The sequence below is a fragment of the Pangasianodon hypophthalmus genome, chromosome 19 (genome assembly GCF_027358585.1).
Source record: "Pangasianodon hypophthalmus isolate fPanHyp1 chromosome 19, fPanHyp1.pri, whole genome shotgun sequence".
In the NCBI taxonomy this organism is placed as follows: Eukaryota; Metazoa; Chordata; class Actinopteri; order Siluriformes; family Pangasiidae; genus Pangasianodon; species Pangasianodon hypophthalmus.
The window spans coordinates 17,237,409-17,248,612 of record NC_069728.1 but is presented as its reverse complement, the minus strand read 5'-3'; the positions used below and the strand labels follow the sequence as shown (position 1 = coordinate 17,248,612).

The following is an 11,204-nucleotide window of genomic DNA, read 5'->3' as shown; positions in this document are numbered from 1 at the left end:
AAGTTGACTCGCACAAAAGAACCGACTCGTTCGTGAATGACTCTTCACTCGAACAGGTGGGATTTCAGGTGTCGAAATGAAAAGAAGAACCAAACTTATAATTGTTTTCAGAAACCAGTTAATTAATTAAACGCGATTCGCTACAGGGGAAAACGACTCATATATGCGAGTCGACTCTTTGAGTCTGTTCTCGATGTTCAGCCGAAAGAGCCGAATCAAAGAACCGACTCGTTTACATGAGCCATTTTTTTCTTTTTCTTTTTTTTTTGTAGCTGTTGCTTGACTCTTGTAGTGTAATTTAATCAAAAACATTCCCACTGAAACATCTTTCCAACATCTGTATTGTTCGTTAGTGTGAATACTGAGTCGTTTGTTTGACTCAGCTGTGAAAATGCGACTGATTCTAATTATTAATATATTTTAATAAATCCACTGCAAAGTTATGTAATTGTATTTATTAAAAAGTAGAGCAAGATTTCATGGAACAATTTCATCCATAAAAAGGACAGTCAGTGAAAACATCTCAAAATTTGTCCGTTTTTAAAAGGAAAACAAAGTGCCGTTTGGGAGCCGAAAGAGTCGATTCTTTTCGGTGAGCTGAGTCAAATGATCTGACTCATTGAAAAGAGCCGGAATTCCTGTGACGAGTCAGTGCTCGCGTTTAACTGGTCGCTGTACGGAATTAAAGGCCTGCCCTTTGTTCTCTGAGAGAGAGAGAGAGAGAGAGAGGAACAAGAGAGACAGACACACACACAGAGAAAGTGAGAGAGAGAGAGAGAGAGAGAGAGAGAGAGACACACACACACAGAGAGAGAGAGAAACAAGAGAGACAGACACACACAGAGAAAGTGAGAGAGAGAGAGAGAGAGAAACAAGAGAGACAGACACACACAGAGAAAGTGAGAGAGAGAGAGAGAGAGAGAGAGAGAGAGAGAGAAAAACACAAAGAAGAGAGAGAAGTGACAGAGAGAGAGAGAAACAAGGAAGAGAGACAGAGATACACACACAGAGAAGGAAGAGAGACAGAGACAGAAGTGAGAGAGAAACAAGGAAGAGAAAGAGAGAGAGAGATGGAGGACACTTCCTGCACCCCACCAAACTTCTCCTGGGTGGAGGTGAATAAGGTGGCAGGACTGGCCTGGCCCTCCAGTCCAGCTCATTACCGCTTCTTACTGGATAATGGGATTAAACACCTGGTGTGTTTGTGTGAATCCAAACCGCCGGCTTACGAGAGCTTTCCGGATCTCACACTGCACCACATCGCCATGGTGGACTTCACTCCACCCAGTCTGAGTCAAATTCAGACCTTTATCTCTGTCACTGAACAGGCCAACACAGGACAGGTGAGACTGCAACACACACACACACACACACACACACACACACACACACACACACACTTGGCCACAGCAAAATTGTACTGCAAGTATGAGTCAGTGAAGCCCTAATGTTCTTTATACAACTAACCATAATCATAATAATGCTCATATATTATATTACAGCTGTGTTTAATTCTTCATTCTGATTGGTCAGAAGGTGATTACTTTTCTAAAACAGCAGTTCTGACAGTAGTTCTGGCTGTAATTGAGCTTGTTTACTGATTCAAATCACTATTTTCAGTTAGACTGTTTATAGCTTATAAACGATAACAGGAACTAACCTACTTCTCGGATGTAACTATAATCGGAAAAGTACGACGTGTCGTTCTGTAATAAATAAGCGTGTGTGATAAAATACTGTGCTGTTACAGGAAAATAATCAGCTTTCTGATGACTGCAGGAACTCTGCTTTGAGTCGGATTGCATCACACCCCCCCAGTTGTTGATTACTTTCCTGAAACAGCATGTTAAAGTCTTTTATTGCTTCCTTATTTTAAACTGCTCGTGATTATATGGTGGGATGGAAATGAGTTCCTCAAGCAGATTCAGTATGAATATCGTTTATTCTCAGTATTAAGTCACTGTGCCGTCATATTTGAATAATTTTAATTTTGTCGTGTAACTGGAGTAATTAGTGGAGATGTCAGGAGGTCACTCGACATTTACACTTTTTTTAAATCTAGTTTTTTGCTATAGTAGATTGGCTGTAGTACATTTTTCGTGTTGTCCAAAACACAGGCAGAAAAAAGAAAGACGAAAGAAAAATGATGAATTACTGAAAGGAAAAATGTAAGAAAATGGACACAAGAAGAATGAAACAAGAAAGAAAATGGACAGATGTATTAATGTGTTCAGTGTTGATAAATATCTGTATGTGTAATTTATTGAAGTTAAAAAGTTAACAGAAAAGAGTGACAGCTGCAGTTTTCTGTATGAAAATTGTGAAATTTGTATAATCATTACAGGTCTAATGTCAAGATCAGAGTCATTTAGTCTCACAGCATAAAATACATCAAAGGTCAAGTGTTTCAGTCCTGATTTCCATAACCACACCCCTAATTTGTGTATTTATTCTCTATGTTTATTTAAAAGTATAACGTGACTAAGGAGCTGATTGTTTTTATTCAAAAAAATTCAACAACTTGTTTTATTGATTAAAAATGAAATGAGGTTTTTGTTCCTGAATCATCATTTCAGCAGTTATCATGCTAATCAGGTCTAAATCTTTTGTTGTTTGTTCCTCAGGCGGTTGCGGTGCACTGTAAACACGGCCTCGGCCGCACAGGAACCATGCTGGCCTGCTACCTGGTGAAGACGAGGAAGATCTCAGGAGCGGAGGCGATTAAAGTGATCCGATCACTTCGTCCGGGATCCATAGAGACGCGCGAGCAGGAGAGAGCCGTGCTGGAGTTTCAGCAGTACCTCAACCCAAAGACTGCTCTGTAAACCCTGGGAAACAAACACCAACCTGAATCCAGGCACAAAGCTTGTGGTTGTGTTCAGTCTTTTAGAAGACGTCTTATGATGTCTGATTGTGTTGGCTAACTCCGTTATTCAGACCTCGCATTTTCCAAAGCAGTGACGCATCTTAACATCAGAGTACACTGCTACGAGTTATCACTCAGAAATACACCCCTTTCTCCACCCCAATTAAAAAAAATGACAGATCAGTGTATGAATCAAGAACGATTGATTTCAACTCTCTGATATTAACTGACCCTGTGAAAGCCCCGCCCCCTTCCTCCATCTTACGTTCGTCTCGTTTTCTCAAAAGCTGCCTTTAAGTCTTATCGGAAATATCGTAATTACAAGGTGAGAGCACTTGAATGCGATCACGTCATAATTTCAACTCAGGAACTCGTGTTTTGCTATAAACCCCTACTTTCAGAGTTTGGGGCGTGTCAGTAACAAAAAGTCGTCGTAGCCGTCAGTACGAATTTGATGGTAAGATGTCAGTGGTAATTTTGCATGTTAACTGTTCAGTCCTTCATTTTTTTTCAGTAGGTAAAAATAAACTTCTTGCTGCTGATGAAGCAAAAAAAAAAAAAATAAAAAAAAATAAAACCCACTTGGACACACACTATGCTGTAATCAGCAGCTTCAAACTCATACGCATGAACTTCCGAGGACTTGACATAGATTTTATTTTACATTAACGAACTATGAATTTTCTGTTAAATAATTTTTTTTAATCAATAAACAATTTCTATAATTTTGATTAATTTTTTTCTACCAATAAACGTAGCTAACATTAGACAAGTATAGATTTATAACATGGGATGCACCAGAATTACGGACACCGAAGATGCCGAAAAAAACATTAAACAGTTAGACATGTGGAAACATTTCACACTTTCCACGAAGGACATTAGATGAGAGTTGTGAAACGACAATATCAAAAAAAAAAAAAAATGTACTGTATGTTTTTATTATTATTGTACTAAGTTTGTACTCCCTGTTTCCGGGACTATCTACCTCTCCGAGCTCGGCAGGTCTGATTATTCCTCACACTGTTCTGACTGAAAGCGGTTCATGTTAACAAACACAAACCAAATCCTTCTCTCTGTATTACAGGTTTTTCAGACGTGCACACCCATGCAAACACACACCATAACTCAGGGTGCGTCTATGAAACACAAGCTGTTTCTATGACAACATTGTGTCCAAATACTGTATAAGCTTAGTGTGTGTGTGTGTGTGTGTGTGTGTGTGTGTGTGTGCGCTTTCTGTCCTCACTGTATGAGAGGAGAAATATAACCTTTATACTCCACACCCTCTGTATGGTGAGGCTGAGTAAAGCAGTACGGCCAAAACACTGCCAACTCTTCCCTTAATGTCCGGTGCTTATAAAGCTGCATGACAACTGACAACGCTACACAGACATTTATTAAGGCGTGTTGCAGTACTGTCAGATGATCTAGACTTCTCATCAGAGTTTAATGTTGTGATCTGGATTTCTGACGACGTAAAATTGTGAATGAGTTTCATGACGCCATGACGTTCTAGCCTAAGTCAGCCTGGAAAGTGTCATAACACCCTTATGTCAACACAAATGTCACATACCTCAGGTGTTACGTCATCTTCTGTTGGAACAAGGCTTTAGGTTTGTCATGCAGCCTTAGGAACAGTCAGTCAGTGTCACCAAAACATCTCATATATATATATATATATATATATATATATACACACACACACACACACACACACACACACAGTACTGTGCAAAAGTCTTAGGCACATGCAAAGAAATGCTGTAGAGCAAAGATGCCTTCAAATATAATTAAACTAAATGTTTCTACATTAAAAAAAATACTATAAAGAGCAGTAAACAGTAATAAATGAAACAAAGTCAATATTTGGTGTGACAATCCTTCGCTTTTAAAAATAAATAGCAGTCTCAGGTGCAGTGTGTGCAGTTTTATAAGGAAATGAGCTGTAAGTGTTACTGAAGGTGAAGTGAAGTGACTTGTGGCCAAGTGTGGTGACCCATACTCGGAATTTGTGCTCTGCATTTAACCCATCCAAGTGCACACACACAGTAGTGAACACACACACACACCGTGAACACACACCCGGAGCAGTGGGCAGCCTTTTTTTGCTGCAGCGCCTGGGGAGCAGTTGGGGCTTTGGTGCCTTGCTCAAGGGTCTCACCTCAGTCGTGGTATTGAGGGTGGAAGAGAGCGCTGGTCATTCACCCCACCTACAATCCCTGCTGGACCCGAGACTCGAACCCACAACCTTCAGGTTCACCTTCAGGTTGCAAGTCCGACTCTCTATCCATTAGGCCATCTTGCAGAAGCAGCCACAGTTCTTCTGGAGACTTTGACTGTCGACTCGCTTCTTATTTCTGCAGCGAAACCCAGCAGCCTTCATTATGTTTTTATCTGAAAAGTGTCTCTTATGGAATCTGCTGCTTTCTTTACTGACATACAAACATTTTTCTGTAACATTTCATTTTGTGCTGGAAAACTAATGTTTGGAATCTAAAATGTTTTTGTACTGAATCAACAATGTAGAAATCATTAAAAAAATCTATAACAAAGTTTGTATTAAAAAAAAAATAAAAAATAGGGTGTCTAAGACTTTTGCACAGTACTGTGTGTGTATATATGTGTACATACACACATTATTATGTATAGATGTTTTTATTAAAATCATAATTATTATAGAAATTTATACCACAGCCCTGTTGAACTCTGGATTCTCATTGGTCAGGTGTTGATTAATTTTCTATAACAGCTGCTACAAATCACAGTTTTATATTAACTCGCTCATTCTAATAGATTATCGTTTCTATAGTAACAGCTCACACAGGGACTCGTAAAGCGGACACTCCGCATAAATGGAATAAACAACATGCAACAAAAACATGCAATCGTTGATGATGTGAAGTTTTCTGTAAGGACATGTTTATATAATATTTATGGAAGGAGTCTCCAGTGTCAGCGCTTTGTTGTTTTCTTGCTGTTTTTTTTTTTTTCCTCGTATAAACTTCAATAGAGAGGAAAAGAGAGGCTGGTGAGGGAACGACTGTTTATAGCTGTTATAACAACTTGTTTTGTGGATGTTCCACAACATTAAATGTAAGTGTAAATGGATAAAAAAAAAGATGGTTATTTAAATAGTAGTCGTTGGCAAACTGCTGTGGTAATGAGAGGAATAAAATATTTCAGGATGTAAAAAAAAAAAAGAAAGCCCTTTGTTGATAATTTTCCTATAAGGTGCATCTCCCGAGGTGTTTTATTCCTCACACATCGCCCTGTCTTACTACGCAGGTGTATAAGTCAAGATTGTGTTTCACGCGTACAAACAGTACAGCATTTTTTTTTTTTGTAAAATCTGAATTTATTTATGATTTACAAAAGCCTAACATGTAACAACCATTAAAATGAAATCAAATAAACTCTTCCTGAACCTAAAGTGATAAACGTATGAGTGTGTATACATGTCAGTTTACATTTCTGAAGCAGAAATAAAAGGTGAAGGAATATTGACACTATAGTGTTATGTATTGGTTCAATTTACAAAGTTTGTGTATTCTTGGAAAAAAAAATAATTTACACATACACCAGCAAGTCCAGAGTGTCAATGGAGATATACAACCACATGTTCAACTTTAACTCCAATACTGTGGTCAAGGGAAATGGAGCTAAATTCAGAATGACGTTATAACATCAGGGCTGGTCTGAAAATGATAGAAGAAAGGAAAAAAATAAAAGATGAAATAATCCTTTTTGCTTTTCGTTAATCAATTTCCAACTCGCGTGGCCCTGACTTCTAGTTAACCGTTACAATGTTCAAATAAATACCTGCAAAAGCAAGGCTTCTGTATTCGTCTCTTTTCCTTTCACTTCTTCACTGACATCACGTCTTTAACCTCAGCTGAACTAACACACATCCGTTCAGTTCACTTCAATTAAATCACATCCTTTTCATAATAATAAAAAACTAAAAGTGGGAAAATAGAAAACTATTATAATAGAAACTATTATAATAGAAAAATATAAAACTGAAACTTTCGCTCTCTCTGGAATTATAATATAAACACAAACCTCCTCTTCTCGATCCTGAAGCCAGAGGAAGACCGACGTTCAACGAGATTCATGAACTCTGCCTAAGTGTTAAAACGTTTACAGGGACACACCAAAAAGTCCGACCGTGTAAGTGAACAAACGGGCGAATGATCTGGAACGACCTCGCTCTCTTACATGTCTGTACTGGGAGACAGGAAACTGGTCCAAATCAGAAATGTCCAGAAATGTCCAGAAAAGGGGAAAAAAAGAAAAGAAAAAAAAAAAAAAAAAAAAAAAAGAAAAAAAAAATCAAGTGTGGAAAGTTTGCAGATAAAACACCACCATAAAACATCCCACATTACGATCAGTGATATTTAAAAAAAATAAAACATGAAGAGAGCACGTTGCTTTTTTTTTTTTTTTTTTTTTCTTCAGAATTAACATTTCACAAACCAAAAATATGCCATTTGAATTCAGCATTAATATAATTAAAACATTTGTACAGTGCTTTATTATATATTTGATACGCTGGAGGGAAAATCACGCAGTTTTGTCTCTGAATGCTAAAATTATACTTACTGGTCCAGTTATGTCATACAAATCAAAATGAATTTGAAAAAAAAGAAACAAAAAAGACAAAGGGAAGCTCCGGCTGAATCTCTCTCTTTCCAGTGCTGGGTCAGGGATTAGTGTTGAGTCCCGCTAAAAAGCTCTTAGCTACTGTTTCGTGTTCAGTTCGTTCTCCAGCTCCATGAGCTTGCGCGAGGCCTTGACTTTGTTGGAAACCTCTTTTCCCTGTGAGAAAAGTCTCTGACGCTCCTTAAACGTGAGATTCTCAGGCGCTCCGGCTATCGAGTTCTCCTGGTCTGGTCCACTGAAACAAAAAATAAAAGCATCCACAACTTCAGTCTGAAAGCGTGCAGCGAAAGATTAATAAGCAGCGCTGATATATTTCTGTACAGGTAAATATGTCCTGATTAATATTAATATTGTTCTTGCTATTATAAATAAGGTAATATGGAAGACTGATTCCTCCACATGTGAGAAAATATTACACAGATTTATCACACAGTTGCAAATTTTGATCTTGCAGTTGTGAGTTAGAGCAAGTTTGTGCTTCCGCTTATAGTCTGTCCCCCAACCCCTAACCAAACCACGACCCCTAACCCCTAACCCAACCACGACCCCTAACCCCTAACCAAACCACGACCCCTAACCCCTAACCCAACCACGACCCCTAACCCCACCACAACCCCTAACCCAACCACGACCCCTAACCCCTAACCCAACCACGACCCCTAACCAAACTACAGTCCCTAACCCCTAACCAAACTACAGTCCCTAACCCCTAACCAAACCACAGTCCCTAACCCCTAACCAAACCACGACCCCTAACCACGACCCCTAAACCCTAACCAAACCACGACCCCTAACCCCTAACCAAACTACAGTCCCTAACCCCTAACCAAACCACAGTCCCTAACCCCTAACCAAACCACGACCCCTAAACCCTAACCAAACCACGACCCCTAACCCCTAACCAAACTACAGTCCCTAAACCGTAACCAAACCACGACCCCTAACCCCTAACCACGGCCCCTAACCCGTAACCAAACCACGACCCTTAACCCAACTACGGTCCCTAACCCCTAACCAAATCACGACCCCTAACCCCTAACCAAACCACGACCCCTAACCCCTAACCAAACCACGACCCCTAACCAAACCATGACCCCTAACCCCTAACCAAATCACGGCCCCTAACCAAACCACGACCCCTAACCCCTAACCAAACCACGACCCCTAACCCCTAACCAAACCACGGCAACACGCTATACTGTTCAGCCTAAGCCATTCCCCTGGAGTGGCCAGTTCCCACTGAAAACACACTTCAGCTAGGTTATATTGCTTGTTTACACACTGCTGGGTTTTTGTTATGGTTTAATTATTATGATATTAATAAGTAACCGCAAGATAAAAAGTCAGTTGTGAAATATTAAGTTATTAATATGTAAGACAGACTGTAAGAAAAAATTTGCAGTTGTGTAAAAATAACACAATTGTGAGATATTAACTCGCAATTTCAAGATAAAACATTACTGTTGCATGAAAATAACTCCTAATTACAATACATAAAGTACATAAAGTCACTTGAGAAAAAAGTTATGTGAAAACATGCAATTAATTAAATGAGAAAGTCGCAAATGTGTGATAATTTCAAAATAAAGTCACAGCTGAACGAAAATAATTTTTGTTATTTTCATAGCAATTGACTAATATTAACTCGCAGTTTCAAGATTAAAAAACAGTTGTGTGAAAACTCAATTACGTGCTAAAGTCGCAGTTGTGTGATATTAACTCGCAACTGCAAGACAGTAAGTGGCAATTGCGAGAAAAAAAAGTTGTTGCATGAAAATAACTACGAGATAAAAAAAGTCGCAGTTGCATTAAAATAACTTGCAGTTAAGAGGTTAAAAAAACTCACAATTGTGTGACATTAACTTGCAATTGTTAGAAAAGAAGTTGTAGTTACGTGAAAACTCGCAATTACAAGATATAAAAGTCTGCGTGACTAACTCACATTTACGTAAAAACACTGCAGCTGCATGAAAATAACTTGCAATTAAGAGATTTTAAAAACGTCACAAATGTGTGATATTAACTTGCAGTTGCAAGAAAAAAATGTTAAAGATGTGTGTAAACTTGAGATAAAATATTTGAAATTGACAATAATTCACAATTTCAGGATAAGATGTTTTCACACTTCAGTGAAAATAAGTGCTGATTATGAGATAAAGTCTGAAACGGAGTGATTTCTGAAGGCCCTGCAGACACGCTGTTGAAAGTTTCACTGCTCGTAATGAAGGTGTCTGGCGTCGTTCTGTTTGTGTAAGCTACTCACCCTTTTGTCCATTTCTCTCGTGGGTCCTTGAAAACTTCCCCTGATCCTACAACTCCCGTCGTGTTTCCAGTGTACGAATTAAACCCTGTTTTCATTTTGGTAAATGATTTAAAAAAAAAAAAAAAAAAAAAAAAAAAAAGAACACACATTGAATTACAGAATATACATCACATTATATCACGCGAAATAACATATGCAGTGTTTTAACGTCTTCCAAAAGCTGCTGGGTTCTAAATCACGCTAAATTACAGGAAAACTTAACGTAAATGTGCATTACATGTAGCACATACCGTATAATCATAATAAAATGAACGTGCATATCATTAGTCATAATTGTATCCGTAACCCAGCAGCTTTTGGTAGCAGTTCATCAAGCTGCCTCTACCACAGACCGGAAGCTGAGCGGCTGGAACACGCCGGCGGGGTTAGTACTGAAGCCTTCTGAAGCACGGTCTGTGGATCACTGGTCGTCGGTGGAGGTCAACTGACAGAGTGCTACTCGTTTTAACTACATCCCTACATGAGCTTTTAACATACACGCTGACCTCGAAGTGGACTAGAAACGGGGCTGCACCAATCCCGCTTTTAAAAATCTCTAATATAATACAATCAAAAGTTTTATTTATAAGCTATCAGCCATCTGATTGGTCGACAGACATTCCAGTTGTGATGTTACACCTGATACTAGTATATCTGGAAACCAAGGAGACATTGTTTCAAATATTTATGGTTAATATCAGCCATTTCAAGTATTTACGAAGCTTTGGAGTTGATTTCTCGCAGTGTGTAAAGTTCATGAACCGAGGACACAGAGTGAAGAGAAAAAAGAAGAGATTTCCAGGTCACTGTCGTTCTCCACACTACCAACATCAACAGAAGTTTATTTTAGAGAACACAATGTGAAACGACACCTTCGTGACACGCCAGTACTAAAGTTTAGCGCGGAATGCTCAGCTACTGTTAGCTCTCCAAATGATATTGATAACTAAACTGAGAAACAACTGAGGTGTCAGCACACGATGTTAATAAATGTGTCAAAATTAGCTGTTCTTCTACCATTGAAAATAGTTTATTATGTAGTTAATAATTTCACACTGCTTTCTTGTCCTGTGGTTTTAATTTGTAGAACTGAGACGAAAAATTTTTCAGGACTCCATTAGTTTCTAATACCTGAAGTCATTATCGGAGATGACTCAAACGCTTCTGGAAATCAAACAGTCGTAATGATATCTAAGACTGCGTTATTTAACAAGGTTAGCTGAGATGTAGCTGTTTCCTTATTGCACGCGTGTGAGTAAACTTCTCTGGCATGACACTTTCGTTGATATTTGATTAAGTGTGCTGTAGTTAAAGGCGCTGACTTGCTGCTAATTCTGGAAACAAGGCAGTTGCGCTCAGGAGATTTGCTCG

At 38.7% G+C, this 11,204-nt stretch overlaps 2 protein-coding genes across 17 annotated transcripts in view; one reads left to right on the top strand and one right to left on the bottom strand.

Annotated features, from left to right (window-relative positions):
• Nucleotides 1–202: 202 nt before the first annotated feature.
• LOC113532136 (dual specificity protein phosphatase 23-like) lies at nucleotides 203–7,149 on the top strand. The gene is made up of 2 exons (XM_026923321.3): nucleotides 203–1,343; nucleotides 2,625–7,149. Exons 1-2 carry the CDS (start codon nucleotides 1,071–1,073, stop codon nucleotides 2,823–2,825), a joined length of 474 nt encoding a protein of 157 aa, XP_026779122.3. The 5' UTR covers nucleotides 203–1,070; the 3' UTR covers nucleotides 2,826–7,149.
• A 222-nt stretch (nucleotides 7,150–7,371) lies between these two features.
• afdna (afadin, adherens junction formation factor a) overlaps nucleotides 7,372–11,204 on the bottom strand; it is a 126,260-nt gene continuing 122,427 nt past the window's right edge. For all 16 annotated transcript variants that reach the window (XM_053242127.1, XM_053242124.1, XM_034313668.2 and 13 more), the window contains 2 exons: nucleotides 9,795–9,879; nucleotides 7,372–7,766 (listed from right to left, as the gene is read on the bottom strand). In XM_053242127.1, coding sequence (XP_053098102.1) covers nucleotides 9,841–9,879 — 39 coding nt within the window. In that variant the 3' untranslated portion in view covers nucleotides 7,372–7,766; nucleotides 9,795–9,840. The remainder of the gene's footprint in view (nucleotides 7,767–9,794; nucleotides 9,880–11,204) is intronic.